Consider the following 23,968-nt stretch of genomic DNA (forward strand, 5'->3'; position numbering starts at 1 on the left):
ACAAAACAACAGCAACTTGTCTGTTCCCCTTCCCCCAATTCCCCAGCACTGTTCCCATCCCCCCAATTCCCCAATAAAAATCTTTAAAAAAAAAAAAAACTTAAAAAAAAAAAAAAAGAATATGGGATGGTTTTTTTTGTTGTTGTTTTTTTAAACAACTTTATTATAAGGAAAATACACAGCAAAATAGCAGGAAGGTGGTGGTGGTGGAAGATATGGAAAAACTCAATCACCAAACACACTGCCCAGACAGCTTTCTGCTGCAGAGGAGAGTGATTTGCCACTTATCTCACCTGCCTTTCTTGATTCAAAGAAACCTGCTCTTTCCAGGGCCCCATTTTTCAATCTATTCTCTTCCTGGATATTTGAGAAATGTGGTATAGTTCTCAGGCTTTTAAGATATAGTCGACACGAGAAGGGAAGAATGTGACAACCCTTTCTTCCAATGTGAAGACATCCCTCAGAATTTGTTGATGTCAAAGAGATGAACCCCACAGAAATGGGGCAACTTAAGGCAGCAGTATGCTGAGCAATGAGGCTGTGTTGACGAGGAAGTGAGCTGCATTATGCTAGGTGTAGAAGCTGGCTAGGAGGTCGAGTACAAAAGGAGAGCCACTGAGGAATTTGCAGGCAGAGGTAAATTGGAGCCCATAGTCCATCTGTTCCCAATGTGTAGGCAGCAGAACCTGTCCTTGGTGAGGGGTCTCAAAGGGTGTCCCTTTCACAGTATGTAGCAAGACATACATAGCCTGCCAGCTTCAGAAACCCGTCTTGCTTGGGGTGAGGCGCTTGCTTCCACTCATAAGGATGTTTCTTGAGACTAATTTCTTTGTATCCTGTGATCAATCCCTCCGGTTTTCCCAACAAGTTACTAACATAAAACCTAAATTTCTCACCAATGGTCACAAGGCACTATGATAGGTCCTCAATGGACTTCTCCAGCCTTACCTTCCTCCCTCTGCCCACTCACTCACTCCTTCATTTCAAACTCAGATGTTTGCAATCCCTATTCCCCTCTGCCCCAAAGCCCTGCTAGCACCCACCTCACTGTATCAGCCAGTTTCCATTTATGTCAAGTCTCTAAACCACCTCTTCCAGAAAGCTCTCCTGGTCCCCAGGATAGACACCCCCCCACCCCCTGCCAGTACTCAGCTTTTTCTTAAACACTCTGGCTCTTTTACTCTGAGTTACTAGCAGGGGACAAGGAGAAAATTCTGAGCTGTCCTAAATTAAATTATTGCAGGCCAGAGGGTGGAAGGAAAAGAAAAAAAGAGGTTAATTAGTTAACAACTGCAGTGCAAAACCAACAAAAATCTGCTCACGTCCCTTAGTGTATGTTGGAATTATAAATTAACTTCCAGGTGGCTAAAAAGAGAGAATAGCCAGGTACCCTCGAACCCCAGGAGCCTCTGCTTTTTTTTTTTTTTTTTTTTTTTTAGCTGAGCCATCCTGCCACCTGTTGGCAGCTCAACAGCAGCTCAGCTCAGGCTGAGAATCGAACTGCTGTTGCTCAGAGCTCAAAGGAGCCTCTGCTTCTTGTTTACACATGAGCATTACGGACTCTGTTGCTTCTATCCCAGAACCAGCCCCACTTCATTCACTTCACTTTCTCCCACCCCTTTGCCTATAGCTAATGTAATTCTTTCAGACAGCTTATCGCCCCCCACCTCCCCGTGCCCCAACTTGATGCATTAAAAGGCCTGCACACTCTGAGATGATGGTCATGTTGTCTTTCCTAGCCTTGCTGCTGGTGGTTTAAACTTCATGCCCCCAAAACAGTCTTTTTTCTTGGCAATGGCCTAATAAGTCCTTTCTTTTAAAAAGGCCTTTAGGGCTGGCCAAGTGGCTCAGTTGGTTAAGAGCTTGCTTAAGGGTGTGAACTCTCAGCAACAGTGGTTTGATTCCCCACTGAGCCGCCAACAGGCGGCAGGATGGCGCAGCCAAAACAAAAAAAAAGACTTTCAGCCCTAGAAGTTAAATTTTGTTTAACACAGTTAATTACAAAGAAATTAACATGTCTTTGCTCTGCTTGACTTTTGAGCTCTTGGAGGGCAGGGTACCAGCATCTAGTGCTTCCAGTATTTCCTAATGTCAAGCAGTTTCCAGCGCTTCAGGCGAGGTGAAGTCATTTAATCCTCATGCCCCTTTAACATCTGTAACATTATGAGTCCCATTTTTCAGGTGGGGAGACTGAGGCACAGAGCCATTAAGTAACTTGATCACGCAGTGCTCAAAATATTTTTCTTGAATCAATTACTATCTATACTGGGTATTTTGTGGCTTTGGCACATGGTGCTCAATAAACTCTTCCTAAGTGTTCTCTTCATTTTGTGGCTGTTTATTCTAAGACACGCTCCACGTTCCGCTCCGTCCCCTGAGCCCCGCCCCCTCAGGCCGGCAACGGCGCGTCCCTACTTTGCGTTAACCCTCTCTCTTATAATATCCAATGGTGGATAGCTGCTTAAGCCCCTCCTCCTGTGGTAGCCAATGGCCACGCCCTACCTTGAGGCGCATGTCTTGTGGTATATAATAGCCTGAAGTTTATTTTAAGCCCCGCCTCCAAGAGCCGGAGGCTATTAAATGACCCGCCGCCTACGTTGATTGGGCCTTTTTTCCTGTGGTAGCCAATGGCCTGCCTCTTACATAACTCCCTCCTACTGTGGCGGCCCATGGCCCGCCCCTCTACCCTAGACCCCGCCCAGAAGGAGCCTTGCGGCTCGCCTCTTCTGTCCCAGAGCGCCAGTTTCCCTCCTTCCCCCTTTCCCCTTTCACCTCCCATAACCTCCCCCTCCTTCCATTAGTCCTGGGTCACGCCCCTTGTCTCTACCCGTTATCCAATCCCGTTAACTTGCTCTTCTCCAACCCCTCTTCTCATTGGTCTCCGCGCTCCTCCATCCCCGCACGTGGCCCTGAGCGACGGCATTTTCCGCCCGTGACGGCCGGAGGGCGGGACATCCGGCGGTGCGCAGCCCAATGAGCACGCTCCGGTCGGCTGTCCAAGCGGCCGCCTCCGCCCTCTCCGCTCCGCGCTCCCGCCCCCGGCTTCGCCTCCCGCTGCTGCCGCTGCCGCCACAGCCGCCGCCGCCACAGTCGCCGTCGCCACAGTCGCTGTTTCCGCCGCCGCTTCCCGCGGCCTGGGCTTCCCGCCGCCAGCATGCCGCACGCCTTCAAGCCCGGGGACTTGGTGTTCGCTAAGATGAAGGGTTACCCACACTGGCCGGCCCGGGTGAGGCCGCGCGGGAGATGTGCCAGGCGGGGGGGTGGGGCAGTATGGGACCCAGGCCTGAGGAACCCCGCGCTTCGGGGGTCTATGGGGCCTCGGGCCTGAGGGATGCACGTGCCTGGAGGTCTGGGGGTCTGGGGCCTGAAGTACCTGCACTCCGGGTGTCTGGGAGTCCCGGGCCTGAGCACCTAGGGGGGGGGGCCCGGGCCTGGGGGCCTCGCGGCGGTCTGAGGGATCGTGGGCTTGAGCCACCCGCGCGCTGGGGCTATGGGGGGCCCCGGGCCTGGGAGACCCGCGTTCTTGAGGTTTGGAGGTCCTAGGCCTGGGGGATCTGCTCGCTGAGGATCCCAGAACTGAGGGACGTGGGGTTTGAGGGACCTGGGGCCTGAGGGGACAGGGTTCAAGTTTGAGGGCGGTCCGTGAGTGTGAGCTGAGGAACATGAGATTTGAGGAGATGGATCAAATTGATGGGAAGGGGGCGCCCCAGATTGAAGGAATTCATTAGGGAAGCCATGAGAAGCCAAGTTCTGAGGGGCTGGGGGGCCGGGGCCACCTGTGAGGATGGCAAGGGATGAGAGGAGTAGGGAGAAAGGTTGAAGGTCAGGCTGAACGAGGGCAGAGCTGGAAGGAAGCTGGGGGTCTGTTCATAACGTCATTGGATCTGAGAGGACTTGATTTGGTAATGCTTGGGGCATCAGGGACCAGAGGCTGGAATAAGACTTGTTTGTGGGACACTACGCCTCACCCAGAGCCCGGTGGAAGAGGTTGGTTGGGGCATGTGGTGGAGGGAGAGCTTGAGGTGGGATGGTTCTCCCAGGTGTTTGAATCAGAGACCGGCCCCCCAGCATGGGTGCTCAAACCCAAAAGAGAGAGCATATGAGGGAAGGGGACTGGGCTAAGGGAGCTTTGGGGATCCCCTTTGGAGGAAGCTGGGATCCAGAGAACCCAGATGATCCAAGGGGTCCAGATCTGAAGGGTAGTCCTGAGCAGGGGGTCCCTTATCAGATCTGCAGAGTGGAGTTCTAGGCACTATTTGGGGCAGGCCAGTGTGGAAGAGGGATATGGAAGTTATTGTCAACGCCAGGTCTTAGGGCTAAAGTCACCCCAGTGCTGAGGTTGGTGGAATATGCATGGTAGGACTGAAGGAATTCGGGGGTTGGGGGATGTGAGGCCCATGCAGCACCAGGGGGCAGTGGAAGGATAAGGCTGAAGGTTTGACTGGAATAGGTGTACAAGGGTTCGCTTGGAGATTTCAGCCTGAATCCTCCCTCCCTCTGGGTGGAAGTAAGCAGAAGGGTATCACTCAGAGCTGGGAGTTTGGGTGTAAGGAGGCTGCCAGAGGATGCCAGGAGAAGCTCAGGGACCATTGACCAGGCAGCCCTTAGAGCAGTCTGGAACTGGTGCTGCCGCTAGGATGTCTGGGCCTCAGGCTTAGAGGTGGGTCCTGGGTGAGTCCAGAGCAGATGGCCTGGCTAGGCTTCAGGGTGATGGAGTTTGGGGATGCTTCTGTTGGGAGTGGGATGCTTGGGATAGATGCTGAGAGGCCCAGAACCTCGGGCCAAGGACTTCAAAAAGTAGCCCAGAGGAGAACTGAGGAGGGAAGGTGGGTGAGGGGGGCAGGGAAGATCCCAGCAGCCACCAGATCCCAGGCATTGAAGAGGATGGTAAGGAATTAATGAGGACCAGAGAACCCACTCTAACCTGCTTTGCTCACTCTTATTTTCTTGGGGGACACCAGAGCGATGAAACTTTATGGGCACTTCCCTTCTTTCCAGAGTACCAGCTTCTCCCTCTTCTCCGCGGCTTTCTTAAGCTCTGAACATTTCCAAGCACCTGATTGGAAGTGAAGGGGCTGCTAGCCTCCTGTGGGAGGTGACTGACAGCTGCCGGAGCCCATGGGCCTGTAGGGAGAGGGTGGGACTTCCTGGATGCTCAGGGCCTGTCTCCTGCAGCCCACCCCCCAGCCTCTGCATCTTTGAAGCTGCCAGCTGCAGTCTCTGGGAAACCCGACCACCCGATGGCCACTTAACGGGAGGGAGTCCGGTGGGAGGGTCCTTAGGGTCCATAGAGGTTAAGCTTGGCCCCACCCTCTTGCTGCTCAGAGGAACATTTTTGGCTTTGCTCAGGTGAAGCATCTACCTTGGGGGCAGAGAAAGCACCCTGGGGGGGAGGGGTGCATAGAAGAATGCAGATGCCTAACTGGAAGGTGATATATCTTCCTAGGTTGAAAACTTCCCTCCTCCTGGCATGCTTTCTCCCAAGTAACTTGGCTGATTTCTGGGTGATTTCCTGGGTCAGTGAGTGAAGCCCCCGCCCCCCAGCTACCCTCTAACTGGCCTCTCACTGTAGATCGATGACATCGCTGACGGTGCCGTGAAGCCCCCACCCAACAAGTACCCCATCTTCTTCTTTGGAACACATGAAACGTAAGTGTCTCTTGCTGGGCCTGATTTTTCCCCACTGGTGCCTCCCAGGGTGACCTGGCTCACCTGGGACCGGCTGTGGTTCCTCTCTCCAGAGCCTTCTTGGGACCCAAGGACCTGTTTCCCTACGACAAGTGGAAAGATAAATACGGGAAACCCAACAAGAGGAAAGGCTTCAATGAAGGACTGTGGGAGATCCAGAACAACCCCCATGCCAGCTACAGCGCCCCTCTGGTGAGTTCTTGGGGTTGGGGGACGGCTGGCGTGGGTTCTGCAGAGCTCAGGTTAGGTGGTGCTTGCGTGCACTGGTTACCAGAGGTAGCCTTAGCTTGTCTCGTAGAAAAAGGAAAGGCCTCTGGGACAGGGCTCTTCCCCTGCTGACAATTGGAGCGCTGTGGGGTGTTGAGCAGCATTTCTGGCCCCCATCACTCGATACCAGGAGCACCCTCCCCACCCCAGTTGTGACAACCAAGCATGTCCTAGTGTCCCCTGGATGAGCTGGAGGGGTGCAGGCTCACCCCTGGTGAGACCCACTGCAATAAGATTAGCCTGAATTTATAACAGTGTTGGAGCTTTTATAAAACCTTTTGTTTTCTGAGGAAAACATTTTTTTTCTTTCAGTAACAACCCCCACTTTTGCCATTACTGCCAGATTTTTGGCTCGGAAATAGGCAGCAGTTAGTAGATATGAGAGTTCTTGCTTAGGTGGAAAAAAAATGCCGAGAACCATAGAGATGACATCTCAGTGGCGAATCGATGTCTGAAAATATTCAAGGAAAGGAAATCATCTAGAAAAGTTGAAGTTAAATTCATAAAGTCATGGAAGAGAGTGGAAGAATAGCAGAGGGGTGCCTTGCTCTGAGTATTTTGGGATAAGATGCAGATAAGGGGAGACTGGTCCGGAGATCTGCCCTGTTAACCACCGCTTTTGGGGTTTCTGCTGGTGGTACGGGGAGGTGGAGCAGCCTGGCCTCAGGAGGGGTGGGCTTGAGGTAGGCTGAGAGTCAACTGACCTAAGGGGCCAGAGCTTGGCTGGTAGGGAGGAAAAGCACTTCCGGCACGGTCTGTGGGGAGGGAAGCAGGAGTCCGAGAGGGTCTGGTTTGTGTGTGCGAAGGACTGAGTAGTTCTGTGGGGCCTGGTTCTGCTTGAGAACTTGCAGTCTTGAGATGGTCTGGGTGTGCTTCTCCTATGGCTCTGTCCACCCACTGATCCAGCATATACTTCTGTATCGACACCTGCTACGTGCAACATGTTGTACTAGGGACCAGGAATCCAAGGTGACTCAGATACACTTCTTGCCTCCCAGGTGCTCTCGGCCCAGAATTTGGGATTCACTCAACAGATGGACCATGCTCACATTTAGTGAATGTTGGGGGTGTTTGACTTTTACCTCCTGTGGTGGGTCTGGGAGGTGGAGGTCCCCTGCTTTGATACCTGCCCTCCCTGTGCTTTGCATGTCTCTGACTTGGGTAAAAGGATCGGAAGGTCTTTAAGGTAATGGAGTTTTCATGAGATCCTTTTCTGGCCCCAGCTCAAGTTGTTTGGTTACGCCCTAAGCTTATTTATCCTGGTGAATCGTCGCACCATTTAATATTTGTTGCACACCCACAGCTTGCTAAGCACCACATAGATGCCTGCCTTTGAGGAAACAAAACTCAAAATTGGTGTGACCTTGACATTAAAGCAGCCCTGTACAGACTCCCCAAGTTGAGAAGTAGCTCTGAGTGTGAGATTAGCGCTGCTGTTTGGTTCTTTAACCTCCAAATGGAGCATCGGTTTAAAATGTGGATCCCTGGCCCCACTCCTGGATGTTTAGGTGTAGTTTAGAGCTGAGGCCTGGGAACCTTAGGGTGTTTCTTCCCATGCATTATTCTAGATACTTCTGATGGAGCCAGGCTTTTAGAAGCTTTGCTTTATAGATACTGAGCAGTATCTTTTTTTGTCCTTGAAGTTTGTAGTTTGTTTTTACATTTCAAGTAGGAATACAGACTTGTGGTACAGAATTGAAAAAGGTATGAAAGGGGCATGCAGTGAAAAGTCGGTCCTGCCTCCCAGTCACTCTGCTTCTATTTCCTCTCAAGACAGCCACAGTCACCAGTTCCTTATATATCCTTCCAAGATCTTTTATTCTAAAACTCTATATTGCTTTTTTTTTTTTAAAGCATATAATACTGTGTTTTGTTTTATTCTCTAATATATCTTGACTGCTGGTCCATGTCAACATGCAGAGAACAGTCTCATTCTTTTTGATAGCCTTAGCTCAGCTGATGCTCCCATCAGGAGCGTTCGGCAAGGCCTGTTCCTACATCCCCTGCCAAGCCAAGAGGTGAAAAGTGGTATATCGGTGTGGTTCCAACTTCACTGTCTTTTGGTTCACGCAGTAATTTTGTGAGTAGCGTGGGTTGGTAGCGTCTTCACCATTTTGCAGATGAGCAAGCTGACGTCCAGACAGTTTGCTTGATTGCTCAAAGGAGCCCAGCTAGAGTCTGAGACCCCTTAGACCCAAACCAGCATTTTTCAACATTGTGGGCCAGATCATCCTCTGTGGCGGGGCATCCTGGGCACTGTGGGGTGTTGAGCAGCATCCCTGGCCCCCATGCACTCAATGCCAGGAGCACCCCACATTGATAACCAGAATGTTAGACATTGCCAAATGCCCCCTGGGGAACAAAATCATCCCTGGTTGAGAACCACTGACCTAAAAGGATCCCAGGTAATATATCCTGGTCACCAATAGAGGAATAGGTAAGGGGACCTGTCTGAGGTTCTCAAGCTGGTTATGGCTGAGCTGGGACTAAATCCCAGGCTTCCCGCTTCCCAGACAGAATTCTTTTCCTTCCAGCCGATACAAGCTGTGGTGGAGGTCTGGGGTAGGATGGCCCAGAAGAGAATAACCTCTACACAGTGGAACCTGGAGTTAAGAGCCCTGCTGTGTGGGCACCTGGACCTGGGCTCAAGTCCTGACTCTATCACTTGCTCATCGTGTACCTTGGGAATTGCCATCACCCCTCTTATTTTTTTAAGATTTTACTGGGGAATTGGGGAAGGGGAACAGCTAACTTGTTGTCCTTCAATCTTAGTTGTGGAGTGCACAGCTAGTTCAGCTCCCAAGTCCAGTCGCCATCCAGCTGCCCGTTGGCAGCTTGCAGCCGCTCAGCCTCAAGGTGCTGTGTTCAATCTTAGTTGCAGGTGGGCATAGTCCACCATTTCCATGTGGAAGTCGAACTGGCAACGTTGTTGTTAGGAGCACGTGCTCTCACCAACTGAGCCATCCTGCCACTTGTTGGCAGCTCAGCGGCAGCTCAGCTCAAGCGCATCTCACTGGTCCGTGTGGGAATTGAGCCGGCGACCTGTTGCTCAGAGCTTGTGCTCTTAATCAAGTGAGCCACTCGGCCAGCCCGCCATCACCCCTCTTGAGCCTCAGTCTCCTCATCTAAAATAGAGGATCATTCTCATACCAGCCTCTCATAGGGTTATTGGCAGAATCCAGTGGGCAGAATCCAGTGGGCAGGTACCTAGCATAGTTACACGGTAAGTGCAAGTTGGGAATGAGGAGGCCAGGCTGGATTTGCCTTCCCTTTCTATCTCAGTCACTTGATCTGTTAAGACGGTGAGAGAAATGAGTGCTCATCTCACTCACTCAGCCGCTGGGTGTTGGGATGGTTGGGCTTGGACATTGAATGGTTCTCGGCCTTTATTTCCTGGTTCCTCTTGGTGCTGCCAGCTTTCCTATCCCCCAGACTTCACATGGATCAGATTTCCCAAAACTTTGCTAGCAGACAGTCGGATTCCATGGGCCGACCCCAGATCAGAGTTCCTGGTGTCCCACAAGCACAGTGCCAGGCAAGTCACTTACCTTTCCAGAGACTCGGTTTCCCTAGTTGAGGGCCATGCCCATTTGTCCCAATTACCTGACCAAGCTGTAGAGGCACAATTCGGATCACAGTTGGTCAAGAGCTTGGCAGAAGCGAGGAGGGATTTAGTAAGCACTAGCTGAGTGCAGGGCCCAGGCTTAGCGGCCAAGGCAGAACCTTTCTTGCACCCCGGCTCTGTCACTTACTTGCTATGTGATCTTGAGTTGTCACACCTCCTTTTTCCTCATCTACAAAATGAGGATGACAGCTGCCACCTGTTACACAGAGAGATGATGAGCTTGGTGTGTGGCAGTTTGCATCTGACTAATGCTGGCTTTTAACTGCTGTGATGCTCACCCTTTCCCCTACAAAAGGTCTTTGGACCAGCCAGTTAGTCACTTACTCTCCAAGTGACAAATGAGGGTTAGCATCTGCCTTCTCTACTCACCAGTGGTGTTGCTTCTCCACCCTGGAGGAGAGGTGTGATAGAAATCCACCATGAAGGTGAAGGTGTGATTCTTGTAGCGTTTTTGGTTTGGGGCTTGACCTACTTCGAGTTATACTTTTTAATCTTGTCAAACATACAGACAAGACTCTGCCGTCCTGCCTAAGGACCCTTGGTCACAGTGACTCAAGGGAGACAAAAGGTGATTGGTGCTGAGCTGCCAGATCCTGTCTACACCTGGTTTTAATTTTTTTCTTGCCTGTTAAATAGGGATTGTGGTGAAGGCTGGGCGGGCTCAGGACTCCACTAGACTCCCCTCCCCTCCCCTTCCCGGCCCTCCCCTCTCCTCCTGAACAGGGATTTATACATGAATGAGCATGGAGTAGGGAGGAATGACTGACCAAGTCCCTTCCCAGCCACTCCTCCCCGCCCTCCTGCTTCTGGCCTCTCCTCTTGCATTGCTGTCCCCAGTTCAGCTCTGGCACCCACCTTTCTCCTCCCACATTTCCATTCTCTTCTGTGCGTTTCCACTTTCATGTGCTGCTGAGACTTGGTCTCAGCCACTGTCATGACCCCTCTTCCCTCCTCCTGGCCACCCAGCTGCTTCTCCATGCTCCTCATTTTAGTCTCACTTCACATGTCCCGTCGGCGCGGCCCTGGAGACTCCTCTCAAGTTTTCATGTCCCTTTGGTCCTCCTAGCTTTTTTCTTGGCCATTGTGCATGCCCTGCTGTGATCCATTGAACCCTGACTAATATCACACCAAGAGAGTGTGGCTTTTTTTTTTTTATGGTAATGTCTTTGTTTTTTTTTTTTTTGGTTGTCTTTTTTAGTTGGGGTGAAATTCATATAACAAAATTCATCATTTTAAAGTATACACGAGGGTAGCTTTTAGTACATTCACAATGTTGTGCAACCATCACTACTATCTTAATTCCAGAACATTCCCATCACCTCACAAAGAAACCCCCTCCCCATTAGCAGTCACCCCCAATTCTCCCCCCAATCCTAGGGACTACTAATCAACTTTCTGTTTCCATGAATTTGCGTATTCTGGACACTGCATATAAATGGAATCATATGTTTTGTCCTTTGTGTCTGACTTCTCTCACTGAGCATGTTTTCAGGGTCCATCCACATTGTAGCCTGTCAGTGCTTCACTCCTTTCTATGACTGAATAGTCTTCCATTCTATAGCTATCTCACATTTTATTTATTAATCAGTAGATAGACATTTGGGTTATTTCCAGAGAGTGTGGCTTTTAAGAATCTCAGTCATTATCTTTCTTAAAAAAACAAAACAAAAACAGTTATTTAGAAAAGAAGTACGTACCATGAAATAACCCTGTCAGATTTTACACCCAAACTTGGCTGGGTGCCCAGGAGTGGTAGTGGTGCCGCCTGCCCGCCCCCCCCCCCCCGTACTGTGTTGTAACTGTGCATTTACTTGTCTGTCTCCCCATTAGACTGTGAGCTCCTCGAGGGCAGGTACCCTGTCTAACTCATCTCTAGCCCCAGCACCCAGCACAGGGCCGGGCACAGAGTAGGTATTCCATGACGTTCATTGGATGAGTGAATGATGGCTGAATACAACTGGGGCCCATCCATTTTCCTCCCACAAACATAAAACATCCAGAACAAGTTCAGAAAGGGACCTGAGAAAGCCTTATGGCCTGACTGTCATTGTGCCATCTGCCTGATCTCTGTGAGCCTCGATAAGTCCTGCATGATGCGGCCCAGCTTAACCTCCCAGCCTCTCTCCTGCCGTTTGCTTCTCCCTTGCTGTGCCCCACCACAGCGACCTCTCCAGGTTTCTTAGGGGACCTTTACTCATGCCAGCCCTGCTTTCCCGAATGCGTCTAACCCCTATCCCTTTGCATGCTTGGGACGACCCAGCAACTAAAATATCATGCCCTCTGAGGGCCCTCTGACTGCAGAGTACTCCCGCTGCTTTGCACCCACCTCTCGCTGATTCCTTCCCACCCACATACTGATATTTTTCTTTCTGCCCATCACCATGATGTGACATTGATCTGTTTAAGTGGCTATGGTCAGTCTCTCCCACTAGACTGTAAGCTCCCCAGGGGCAGGGACCATGCCCTATTCACATCTATGTGCTTACTACCTACCTAGCACAGTGCTTGGCACCCAACACCTGCTCACAAACAGTAACTGAGTGTGTAAATGAGCCTGGCGTGTGGCTCGCATAGAAGCAGCGCCATGTAAGTGTTTGCTACCTTTGTGGCTGTCACTGCCTGAGCAGGCATTTTGAGTAAAACAGAAATAATTGTGCCTTGAAGTTCAAGCCCAGAGGTCCTAACCTAGGTTGGCTTTCTCATAATTGTGAGAATAATAATAATAAAAAAACAAGCCTTGATGGACCTCTTGCCAGTCTGGGCACTGTGCTAAGTACGTCATATACTGCTTGTGTCTCATCCTTGCCATAGCCCTGTGAGGCCAAAATGGTGGCATTCCCATTGCTCCGATGTGGAAACTGAGGCACAGAAACTTGCCCAGGGTTTGACCTTGAATCCCAAAGTGCTTGAACCCTAGTGCCCACCACACACCTGTCCATCTCGACCTCCTACCTCAGTTCCCTGGGTTTTCTGGGCCTCAGTTCCCCCATTGGGAAAGTGAGGAGGCTGGACCCTGACATTGGATAACCTGCCGCTAGGGGGTGCTGTCCTCTGGGTCACTGTCCTGGTTGAGAGATTCACCCAAGCCTGGGGGTGACTCTTGGTCTCTGCCCCCCACCCTCTAGCCGGTGAGTTCCTCTGACAGCGAGGCCCCCGAAGCTGACCCAGCGGGCGAGAGTGAGGATGAAGAGGACCGAGGGGTCATGGCTGTCACAGCTGTAACTGCCACAGCCACCAGTGATAGGATGGAGAGTGACTCAGACTCAGACAAGAGCAGTGAGAACAGTGGCCTGAAACGAAAAGCGTCGGCCTTGAAGGTAAGAGTGGGATGGGGCAGGCCCACCTGACCTGTGGGGGTGTGTGCACCTGGCCCGTTGAGGGGCCCAGTGATGCCCTGGCTCTTCCTCCTCCCACCCTGAAGTCGCACCCCGCAGCCTACTCTCTCTCCCCTCACTTTGTTATTTTAACATGCAATTTCTTTAAAAATTGAGATATTCACATACCATGAAATTTAGCCTTTCAAAGTATACAATTCAGTGGCATTAAGTAGATTCACCACATAAACAGCCATCACCACTAATTCCAGAACAGTCTTATCACCCCAAAAAAGAAACCATCTCAATCAGCAGTCATTCCCCATCCCCCTCCCTTAGCCCCTGGTAACCACTAACCCTCTTTCTGTCTCTGTGGACTTGCCTGTTCTGGACATTTCTTATAAATGGAATCACACACTGTGTGGCCTTACGTGTCTGGCTTCTCTCACTGAGCACCATGTGTTGAAGGTCCATCCACGTTATAGCGACTATCAGCACCTCCTTTTCATGGCTGAATAATATATCTTTGTATGGATGGATCACATTTTGTCTGTTTATCTGTTGATATCCATTTGGGTTGTCTTCACTTTTTGGCCATTATAAATAATGCTGTTGTGAACATTCGTATACATATTTTTGTGTGGTTGTATGTTTTCAGTTCTGGATCTGTTCTCTTCCTGCCTTCCTGTTTTTCCTCCTCTGCCTTTTGACTGCTTCTAAATATTTGGGTGCAGCGTGAAAGGACCAGGATCTAGCAGCAAATTCTTTTGGATAGAGTATGGCATTCATTTTATTTTTAAAAATAACATTTGCTTTTGGTTCTAATGATAATAAACCATGCTCATTGTAAGTAAGCTAGAAGAGGCAAACATCATAAAGAAGCTAGTAGAAAATACCCATACTATCTGAGGGGTTTCTGCACCAAGGACTGGAAACATCCATATGTATTTCTCTGTGATTTATGTGTCTCACACAGGGTGTGTGTGTGTAGTACAGAATTGGCAACAATATGTGTCTTGCTTCCCCCCCCCCGCCCACCTAATATTATAAGCATTTCCTTGTGATGAAATATTGTACGATGCAGGTGTCAGTGGTTGAGAAGTAGTCTGATGTGGACGAATTCTAACAAATATATTAGATTGTTGGGCATTTAGTTTTCCTCACAACTTTTTATGATTTATGCCTTGTATTGTTTTTTCAAAGTCCCCAATACTTCTATTGTTAGAAATGTTAAACAGGAATATATAGAAAGCAAATGCCCTGGGCCGGCCAAGTGGCGCGTTGGTTAGGTGCTGGCTTGGGACGCCAGAGGGCCCCGGTTTGGATCCCACATATGAGGGCCAGTGACACTGCCCTCTACACCGCTAAGATGCTGAACAACAGCTCAACCTGGAGCTGGGCTGTTGTGAGCCGTCAGCGATGGCGTAGGCTGCAGCCCCTGCTGCAGTGGGTTGCCATGGGCTACCGTGTGTAGCCAGCAGCCAGCGTGAGTTGCCAGAAGCCGGCGACTGATCTGCCTCACCTAGGAAGAGCGCAATGATGGTGCTAACTTGAGCCAGTGAAGCAATGTCCTCCACAACTAGACTGAAGAACAAAAAGGACAAAAAGGACTTGTCTGTTCCCCTTCCCCCAATTCCCCAGCACTGTTCCCATCCCCCAATTCCCCAATAAAAATCTTAAAAAAAAAAAAAGAAGAAGAAAACAAATGCCCCCTCCCCTATACCCCCCTTAGAAATCACTATTTATAGGTCAGTATATGTTTAGATGTTTTTGGCTAACTTTACGTTAAACAAATATAAGTGGTTATTATAACACGTTTTAACAGTACTGGGGAAGGATTTAAGAGACCTTCACGCATAACCCTACCACACTGGCACTTCCATGCTCCATTCCCCGATTCGTCGGGTGCTGTGGTCTTCAAAGTCATCTTTTTTTTTTTTTTTTAGATTTTATTCGGGAATCAGGGAAGGGGAACAGACAAGTTGCTGTCCTTTTGTTCTTCTGTCTAGTTGTAGAGGACGTCGCTTCACTGGCCCATGTTGCTATTATTGTGCTTGTCCTGGGTGAGGTAGTCACTCACTAGCCATTGGATGGCGGATCACGGCAGCTCACAAAAGCTCACGCCTGCTGCCGGCCAGCCCCACTGCAGCCTACGCTGTTGCTGGCCACTCGTGGCAGCCCAGATCCAGGTCGAACTGCTGTTCACCATCTTAGCTGTAGAGGGCACAGCATCACTGGCCCTCATGTGGGATCCGAACCTGGGCTCTGCTTCTCAGAGCTGGTGTCTCAAACCAATTCCTAACCAACGCGCCACTCAGCCAGCCCCAAATTCATCTTTTTTAAGGGCAACATAAAGGACTTCCTTTTATCAAGGTTTGATAGCAGACCCCTGCCACCAGCCCTCATGGAGTGGGGTCCTGCCCAGGGCCCTGGTGGGAGGGGAGCTGAGCTGGGTACTCTGATTCAGCATTGCCTGCCAGCCACCCCAATCTCCTTTCCCATATTTGAAAACGCCAAGCTTCCTTCCACCCCAGGGGCTTTGTACTTACTGTTTTCTTGGCCCAGAAAACTCCTCCCTCCATTTGTCATGTCCTCATTCTGCAGGACTCTCAGCCGGCTTTCTCTGACCACCCCTGTAAGGCACTCCCTGTCGCTCTCCACAGGATTTAATTGTTTTCTTAGATCCTTACTTAATGTTTCTGTGTCTCCTGACAAGAGATAAATTGCATGAGAGTAGGGGCCTCATCTCATTGGCGTGTCACCTGGCATAGGATTTGCTTGGGCCATCATAACAAAGTATCTCAGACTGGGTGGCTTAAACAACAGGCATTTATTTTCTCATAATTCTGGAGGCCAGAAGTCTGAGATCAAGGTGTCAGCAGGCCTTGCTCTTTGGCTTGTAGATGGCCGTCTTCTCCCTGTAGCCTCACATGCTCTTCCCTCTGTGAGTCTATGTCCTGATCTCTTCTTATAAGGATGCCAGTCAGATTGGATTAGGACCCACCCTCATCACCTCATTTTAATTTATTACTTTAAAGACCCACATACAGTCACATCCTGAGGTACTAGGGGTTAGGCTACAGCATATGACTTTTAGGGAGACACAATTCAGCCCATGACACCCTGGCCTTGGAAAGGGCATGAAGAAGGGACATGCTCCGGAAGTAGTTTTTAAGAGAAGGAACGAGTCTCTACGTTGTGACAAAATAGAGGCAAAGGGCTTTGTAAGTAAACAGATGCCCCAGTAGGAAGGACTGGTTGTCACGGCAGAGACCTATTTCTGTAGCTCAGTTCTCTGTGCTGCTTCACCTCTTCCTTTATAAGAACTCTTTTAAGTTGGCTTCTTTGGGTGGGCGTCAGTCCATGAATCCCTGAAACTGAATTTAGAATTGTGTGTGTGCGTGTGCGTGTGTGTGTGTGTGTGTGTGTGTATTGAATTGTTTATTGAGGTGAAATTCATATACAAGTTAACCATTCTAAAATGTGCAGCTCAGTGGCATTTAGTACATTCAAAATAGCAACCACCATCTTTTCTTCCAAGATATGTGCATATGTTTTTCTAGGGAGAGGATCTCTGGTTTGGTGTTTCTCTTTTTTCTTTTTTTTTCATCTTAATACAATATATGTAACAAAATGTACCATTTTAACTGATTTTAAGTATACAGTTCAACGACATTAAGTATTACACATTCACATTTTCGTGCAACCATCCCCACCGTCCATCTCCAGAAGTTTCTCATCTCCCTAAGTTGTCACTGTCCCCATTAAACACTCACTCCCCTCCCCTCCCCCAGCTTCTGGTCCCACCATCTACTCTCTGTCTGTATGAATCTGACTCCTCTGGGGACCTCCTGTGAGTGGAATCATGTAGTATTTGTCCTTCTGTGTCTGGCTTATTTCACTGAGCATAATGTCCTCAAGATTCAGGATCCCTAGTTTTTATCAGATCGTCGAAGGGTCCCTGCTGCCCCCACAAAGATTCCTAAACCTCAGTTCTTCCCAGGGCTGAGAGAGGTCAGGTTGGAGACAGCTCTGCCGAGCACACAGACTGATCTGTTTGGGCTGCTCTCCCTGCAGATGTCGGTCTCAAAACGAGCCCGGAAGGCCTCCAGCGACCTGGATCAGGCCAGCATGTCCCCATCCGAGGAGGAGAACTCAGAAAGCTCATCTGAATCAGAGAAGACCAGTGACCAGGTGAGCAGGTGGCTGGCTCCTTGGGTGGGTGAGGGAGGGGTGCACAGATGGGAGCCTAGGGGTGTGCCAGCCAGTGGATCCTATTCAACTCCCTTCTCTCCACACAGGACTTCACCCCTGAGAAGAAAGCCGTGGTCCGGGCGCCGCGGCGGGGTCCCCTACCAGGACGGAAGAAAAAGGTAGAGATGTTGTTTGTTTGTTTGTTTTTCATGTCGCCTGGAAGAAACTCTTAGAGCTTCTCTCCAAGGTCACCAGCCACTGTCCACGATTAGAGTCTGGTCCTTTTTGGAAGAGGATAGGGCGTTGGCCACAAGGAGACCCTGGGGAGGGGGCTGCCAATTTCTGCCTCTGGCTTCACTGATGGCCTCAGCCTGTAGTTTCCGAGTGTTGTGTGTGCAGAGCACCTTCCCGAGCAGGAGACGATCTGACTGCTGCTGCTCCTGATCGGAACTTAGAGGCCAGTTTGGGAGCGCCAAATCCTAACCACTAGACAATCAGGGAACCTAGAAGCTGGTTTGGAAAACGGGATGCTGGGGTGCTGGCATCGAAAGGCAGTGAACCACTCTTAGGTGCCCATGTGAGAGAGCAAGAGAGTATGTGGTGTTGTGTGTGTGTATAAGCGTGTTGTGTGCATGTGCAACTGTTGTGTGTGCATGCACATGTGTATGAGTGTTATGTGTGTTGTATGTGCTTGTGTATGTATGAATGTGTGCATGGGTATAAGTGTGTGTGGTATGTGAGTTATGCGTAAGTTGTGCACAAGTGTGTGTTTGCGTGTATGAGTATACACAATCATGCCTGTGTGTGCACATCTATAAGCTTGTGTTGTAGGTATATGTGTATAAGTGTGTTCATGCATGTGTGTGTGTTGTGGACCCAGGAGAGCTTGGGGTCATAGACAGCGCAAGAGGGCAGCTCATCTGGTTGGTCATCCAAGCAAGATTTTGTGGTATTTAAAAAGCTCTTGCCTCTGGAAAAAAAACTGTATGTTACCAGCCTCCCTCACCAAGGAGGGAGCTCTGAGGGGATTACACACCATGATTGCAGGCCCATCCAGGCAGGAACTGCCTTTGATTTTAGGCCTAAAGGAAGCATTTCTAATTTGGGGGGAGCAGGTTTTTGTGGGTAAAGGGCTGCAGGGGGCACTGGGGTCTGTCCTCACTTCCGAACCCGGGCCTCTCCCAGAAGCTGCCCTCGGCCTCCGACTCGGATTCCAAACCAGAATCAGAAGGCGCCAAGGGTCAGCCAGTGGCTCTGGCCAGGTCAGCCTCCTCAGCGTCCTCGTCATCTTCCTCTGACTCGGACGTGTCCGCAAAGAAAGCTCCGCGGGGCAGGAAGCCAGGTAGAATCGTGGACACCCATCCTGACCCGGTACCCAGGGGCCCCGCCCGGAGGACGGTGCGGGAGTAGGCCACCCTCTCCTTTTTCATAGCTGAGAAGCCTCCCCCAAAACCCCGTGGGCGTAAACCGAAACCTGAACGGCCACCGAGCTCATCGAGCAGTGACAGGTGGGTGATGGGTGGGGTCATGTCTGGCAGGGTCCTCACCCAGGCTGCGGGTGGGTTTCAGGACAGACCCCCTCTAACGGGCCCGCATCCCCAGTGACAGTGACGAGGTGGACCGCATCAGCGAGTGGAAGCGCCGGGACGAGGAGCGGCGCCGGGAGCTGGAGGCCCGGAGGCGCCGGGAGCAGGAGGAGGAGATGCGACGGCTCCGGGAGCAGGAGAAGGAGGAGAAGGAGCGGAGGCGCGAGCGGGCCGAGCGCGGGGAGGCCCCGCATGGAGGCAGCGGGGGCAGCAGCGGCGAAGAGCTCAGGGATGAGGATGAGCCCATTAGGAAGCAGCGCGTCCGGAAGGGCCGGGGCGGGGGGCCGCAGTCCTCCTCTGACTCTGAACCCGAGGCCGAGCTGGAGAGAGAGGTGCGCCCAGCCTGGTGGGGGTTTCGGGGCCCCGAGGAGCATGATGGGGAAAGACGAGTGATCAAGGAGGCTTCTCCCTAATGCCCGCCCCTTCCAGCAAGTCCATTCCTTTATCCAGCATGTTTATTGAGCACCAGCTGTGTACTAGACACAGTTCTGGGTGCCAGAGATATGGTAGTAAGGCAGTGGGTGACACACAGAAACCTCTGCTATTAAGGAGCCGACGTCTGAGGGAGGGAAAGAGTGGATAACATCAGGATGTTGCATGGGGCGTTCCAGAGCATTCAGTGTTCAGGAAAAAGATAAAGCAAAGGGAGGGATGTGAAGTGTTGGAGGGGGAGGGCTTCCATTTTAATGGGGTAGACCCTGAAAGCTTCAGTTTATAAGGTGACACTTAAGTAGGAATCTGAATGAAGAGAGGCCATCTGGGAAGATATCTGGGGGGAAAGGCATCCTAGGCTGAGGGTACAGCCTGTGCAAAGGCCCTGGGGCCAGGACCATGCCTGACGTGTTGGAAGGACAGTGAGGAGGCCCGAGTAGCTGGAGCTGAGTGAGCAAGGGAGAGAGAGGGAGGAGGTGAGCCAGGGAGGGGATGGGGGCAGGTAGTGCAGGTCCTTGTGGGCCACAGGGAGGACTTGAGCTTTTAACCTGAGGGAAGTGGGAGCCCTGGAGGGCTGTGGGCAGAGGACGGATGGACCTGACTCCGATGTCTGCATGTGTCCTCTGGCTGCTATGGGGAACAGCTTGTGGGATGAGCATGGAAGCAGTTAGGAGCACTCTGATGCCAACAAGGTGCGGTGGTGACCATTAGGCACTGTCAGCTCCCCACCCTTGTGGCACTCACACTCCAGCCTGATTCCCAGAGTCTGACATCCCAGGCGCATCATGTTCTAGATTGAGCACAGGATCCCACTCAATGTGGCGATGGGGGAAGCCAGACAACATCCTGTTCTCCTGTCACTCTCCCTTTTGTCCCAATGGGGGAACTGAGTACCCTGCCACAGGAAGCCTCCTGCTTCATAGGAGGAGTGTGGTGGGGCTGCCCCACTGTTGGGCAGTCCTGTCAGGGCCTGAGAAGTGGCTGCCTGGGGACTGACTGGACACAGGGATCCTTCCCATCCCGTCCCATCCATTTTACCTGCTCCCAACAGCCCAAAGGTGGTGGCGAGAAGTGTCTTGGTGTATCTCCAAGGGGGACAGTTCAAGAGCCTGGGCTAAGCCCCAGCCACTTCAGCCCCTTTTTCGCTGCTGCAGGGAAAGAAATCAGCTAAGAAGTTGCAGCCACAAAGCATGGAGCCCGTGAGGAGACCCAGCCAGAAGGAGAAGAGAGTGCGCCCTGAGGAGAAACCCCGAGCCAGGTCAGCACCTACTTGGCATTGTCCTCCCTCAGCTCTGTGGGGAGCCCCACCTGCCCGACCCTGGTCCCCAGGTTCTCAGCCTTCTGGGGACCTCTCACCCCTCATGGGAAGCGCTCAGTTTCCAAATGCAGTCTGGTAGTCACATCCAGTTGAAGCATGCCCTGCTGCAATACTGTGGTCCTCAACTCGGGGGCTACTGGCATCGAGTGGGTAGAGCCAGGGAGACTGCTCAACACCCTACAGTGCCCAGGACAGCCCCACAAAGAGTGACCCCAGTGTCAGTCCTGCTGAGGGGGTAACTAACCCCCAGACCAGTGGTTCTCAGACTTTTTAAGTCCGAAGCCCACCGAGGTGGGGAGACAGCTCATCTCCCTGCCATTTGTAAGTGGCATTCCAGCCACTGGTTAGAATCTGCGCACTGGGCACTTGGCTGCCAGACTGCCAGGCAGAGCGTAGAACTAGAGCTGCCATAACGAGCATTGCTGTCGTGTGAGTGTCCAGTTGCAGTGCGTTTAATAACTCATTCACTAGGTTTTACATACTAGTCTTTAACCCTCAGCCACATACCAAAAAAATAAATAAATTCTGGGATTTCACATGGTTTGCTCACAGGAGCCAGAGGATGGGCTGCCATCTGTGGTCACCTCGGGTGCTTCCCCTAGACCAGGTCACGGCGGCCCTGACCCTCCTCCCAGCTTCCAGGGCCTCCTGAAGCCCCCACCCTCCTTGGTGGGGAGGACAGCAGTGGCCAGGGCACAGTGGGCTTATGGATGTTGGTCAGAGGCCTAAGGGGGGTTGGCTCTTCACAGGCCCATGAAGGTGGAACGAACCCGGAAGAGGTCAGAAGGGTTCCCACCGGACAGGAGGGTTGAAAAGAAGAAAGGTGAGGGCCCAGCTGCACCGGTCGCCGTCTTGTACCCCGAGGTCGCAGAGGTCGGGAAGGGGGAAGGTTGCTTCCCTCAGGCAAGTCCTTGGCCAGGTGTGGGTGTTGGGGCTCTACATCCCACTCAGGCCCAGGCGGTGCGTTCTCTCCTGGCCTCAGAACCTTCCGTGGAGGAGAGGCTTCAGAAGCTGCACAGTGAGATCAAGTTTGCCCTGAAGGTCGATAATCCGGTGAGACCCTCAGAGCTGTGGGGAGCCACATCCCCTGAGCCAAGCAGTCCCCCTGACCCCCTCATGTCTAGAGCTCCCTTAGAAGTCTCTGGAAACAGGCAAATCCTGGGTCCCTCCAGATGGCCTGGGTAGGGGTCCTTGTTTCTATGGTCTGTCCCCCAGCTGAGGGCCATCCTGAGGTGCAGTGCTTAGCTTCCCCACCAGGTGGCGTGGTGGGCTGGCCGCAAGGCTCCTCCAAGTTCTGGGTTCTTCCCACCATCCCTGGGGTTCTCCATCACTCAGCCCTCCCTGCAGGAAGATCCCCAGGGTGTACACCTCTGACCTGCTGGGCCTTCTAGGTGCTGTTTCTTCCTACTCCTTACCTCCCCACCCTGCAGGACGTGAAGAGGTGTCTGAATGCACTAGAAGAGCTAGGGACCCTGCAGGTGACCTCACATATCCTCCAGAAGAACACAGATGTGGTGGCCACGTTGAAAAAGGTATGGTAGAAGCCCAGGAGAGGAAGAGGTTCGGAGCAAGTGGGTCCAAAGAGGTCAGGGTCTGCTCGGGGAGCCCGGGTTCCTGGCCACTGCTGCCCTTGGTTGGCAAGGAGAAAGCCAGGCTTAGGGGAGTACCAGTCTCCAGGGGAAGTGCCTTGGGGGTGGTAGCATTAGGGAAGGTTTCGGGTGGGGGTGAGGCCAGCTGTACTCCCTTGGTGGGCAGATTCGCCGTTACAAAGCCAACAAGGAGGTGATGGAGAAGGCCGCGGAAGTCTACACCCGGCTCAAGTCGAGGGTCCTGGGACCAAAGATTGAGGCCATCCAGAAGGCAGCCAGAACCGGGCCGGAGAAGGAGCGGGCCGAGATGGAGAAGGCCGAGGAGGCGCTGGCTGGAGAGGTGGCCCCGCTGGAGAGGGCAGAGGATGAGGCCAGCGCTGGTGAGGCGTTGGGCGGGGCGGACCGGTCTCCCCATATGGCCAGGATGGCACGTCCTGTTGTTGCTCTCTGCGCAGGCCTGACTGTGTCCCCAGGGCAGCTGGTGCCTGGTACACGCACATGTCAACGCTGCTCACAGGCTCTGTGCCCTTAGGAGCTGGGTAGTGAAGGAGGCTGTGTGTGTGCGGGCCGGGTGTGTGTGAGCAATCCTGGAAGGCAGGCCTCAGGATAGGCTTGGAGGGCTAAGGGTGGGCTGAGAGGAGGAAGAGGACATCTCTGGCAGAGACAGTGGGCTCTGGGAGCAGAGGGGGCTCCTTCCTGCTGGAGTCACCTGGTCCTGATAACAGATATGTGGAGCAGCCCGAGGGACAGCCCAGAGTGGGCGTCTTACTTCTGTACCAGCTGTGGCCACTCATTTACTGGCCCCTCCCTCCTTCAAGGGCCGGGGCTGGCTGCAGAACCACACACAGCCAGCCCCGGCCTGATGGAGCTGACAGTCCCCATGTGACTGGGAGACATGGAGGTGGAGGTGACGGGGTGCACGGGGCTAGGGCCCTTGAAGAGGGTCGGGTACCCTGTCCCAAAGCCGCTTGCTCGCCCATCTACTCTCAGTGGGGAGGGATCAGGAGTCCTGTACGACAGCCTCGAAGTGTCCCATGATGCCCTGTCCCCCTCCAGATCTAGATCTCTCAGCCTCAGTGAATGGTGAGGCGACATCCCAGAAGGGTGGGAACATGGAGGACAAGGAGCAGGAGAAAGAACAGAATTTGGAAGAGGGGCCAGTCGGGGGTTTCTGCGAAGACCTGCTACACAATGAGTAAGCGTTGCCAGGGGCCGCGATGGTGGGGGCAACTTTCTGAGAAAGTGGGGTGACTTGCTGAGAAGGCACCCTGATGTCTGAGTTGCTCTTAGTCAGCTGCTTGTGCTGGTCAGGGTCTCAGGGACTTGGCCCCTATGTGGTGGCCTCCCACCCCCTCACCTTAGCAGCAGACCCCCAGGACCTCCCATTGAAGGAGCTCTGAGAATCCGAGCTGCCCTGGGGAGAGTGGCTTCCTCCTGACCCTCCAGGAGTGGCACAGGCAGGCTGTTTCACAAGCCTGGTGTGCGGCCATGTTGAAAACCCTGGACTATTCAATGTGAACCCACTGTGCTGGGCACAGCGGTGGGGAGAGTAGGGCGTTCAGTGTGTCAGTGGTAGATGGAGATAGAGAGGAAGGCAGCCTGCTCACCCCCACCGTGCTGTGCTCCACCAGCAGCGCGCGGGAGGGCCCTGACCTGGATGGGCCAGGGAAGGACCGGCAGGAGCGCGAGAGGGTACGCGTGGACTCTGAGTCCCTGGACGACGAGGACAGCTGAGCCCCGGGCAGCCCGGCGGCCAGGCCCCGCCCGTCACGTAGATGCCCGTAGGCCTGCCCCACTCCTTCCCGGCTGACCAGGGAGCAGAGAACTGTTGGGGAGACGCTGTGCTCTTCATTTGTATTCGTCCCTCTGGGGTTTTTTTCTGCCTAATTTCTGTGATTTCCAACTGACACAAAATGACTATAAAGGGTTTTTTTAATGAAAAAAAATTACTTTTA

At 52.3% G+C, this 23,968-nt stretch overlaps 1 protein-coding gene across 2 annotated transcripts; it reads left to right on the forward strand.

Annotated features, from left to right (window-relative positions):
- The first annotated feature begins 3,037 nt into the window (after window positions 1–3,037).
- On the forward strand, window positions 3,038–23,968 carry HDGFL2 (HDGF like 2). Of its 2 annotated transcripts, none has more exons than XM_019653537.1 (16): window positions 3,038–3,226; window positions 5,573–5,649; window positions 5,742–5,880; window positions 12,706–12,897; window positions 16,972–17,088; window positions 17,196–17,267; window positions 18,274–18,430; window positions 18,521–18,596; window positions 18,691–19,006; window positions 20,261–20,364; window positions 21,174–21,247; window positions 21,407–21,477; window positions 21,855–21,956; window positions 22,180–22,393; window positions 23,070–23,208; window positions 23,645–23,968. In XM_019653537.1, the coding sequence occupies exons 1-16, from the start codon at window positions 3,155–3,157 to the stop codon at window positions 23,745–23,747; spliced, it is 2,025 nt and encodes a 674-aa protein (XP_019509082.1). In that variant the 5' UTR covers window positions 3,038–3,154; the 3' UTR covers window positions 23,748–23,968. The 2 variants fall into 2 exon arrangements, with proteins under 2 accessions (XP_019509082.1, XP_019509083.1); XM_019653538.1 differs by having other exon boundaries at window positions 23,648–23,968.

Source organism: Hipposideros armiger, unplaced genomic scaffold, assembly GCF_001890085.2.
Source record: "Hipposideros armiger isolate ML-2016 unplaced genomic scaffold, ASM189008v1 scaffold_202, whole genome shotgun sequence".
Taxonomy (NCBI): Eukaryota; Metazoa; Chordata; class Mammalia; order Chiroptera; family Hipposideridae; genus Hipposideros; species Hipposideros armiger.

Coding starts and splice junctions, on each gene's coding strand:
- HDGFL2 (XM_019653537.1), top strand. CDS start 3,155: ATGCCGCACGCCTTCAAGCCCGGGGACTTGGTGTTCGCTAAGATGAAG. Junction 19,007..20,260: donor AGGCCGAGCTGGAGAGAGAG/GTGCGCCCAGCC, acceptor TCGCTGCTGCAG/GGAAAGAAATCAGCTAAGAA. Junction 23,209..23,644: donor GAAGACCTGCTACACAATGA/GTAAGCGTTGCC, acceptor GTGCTCCACCAG/CAGCGCGCGGGAGGGCCCTG.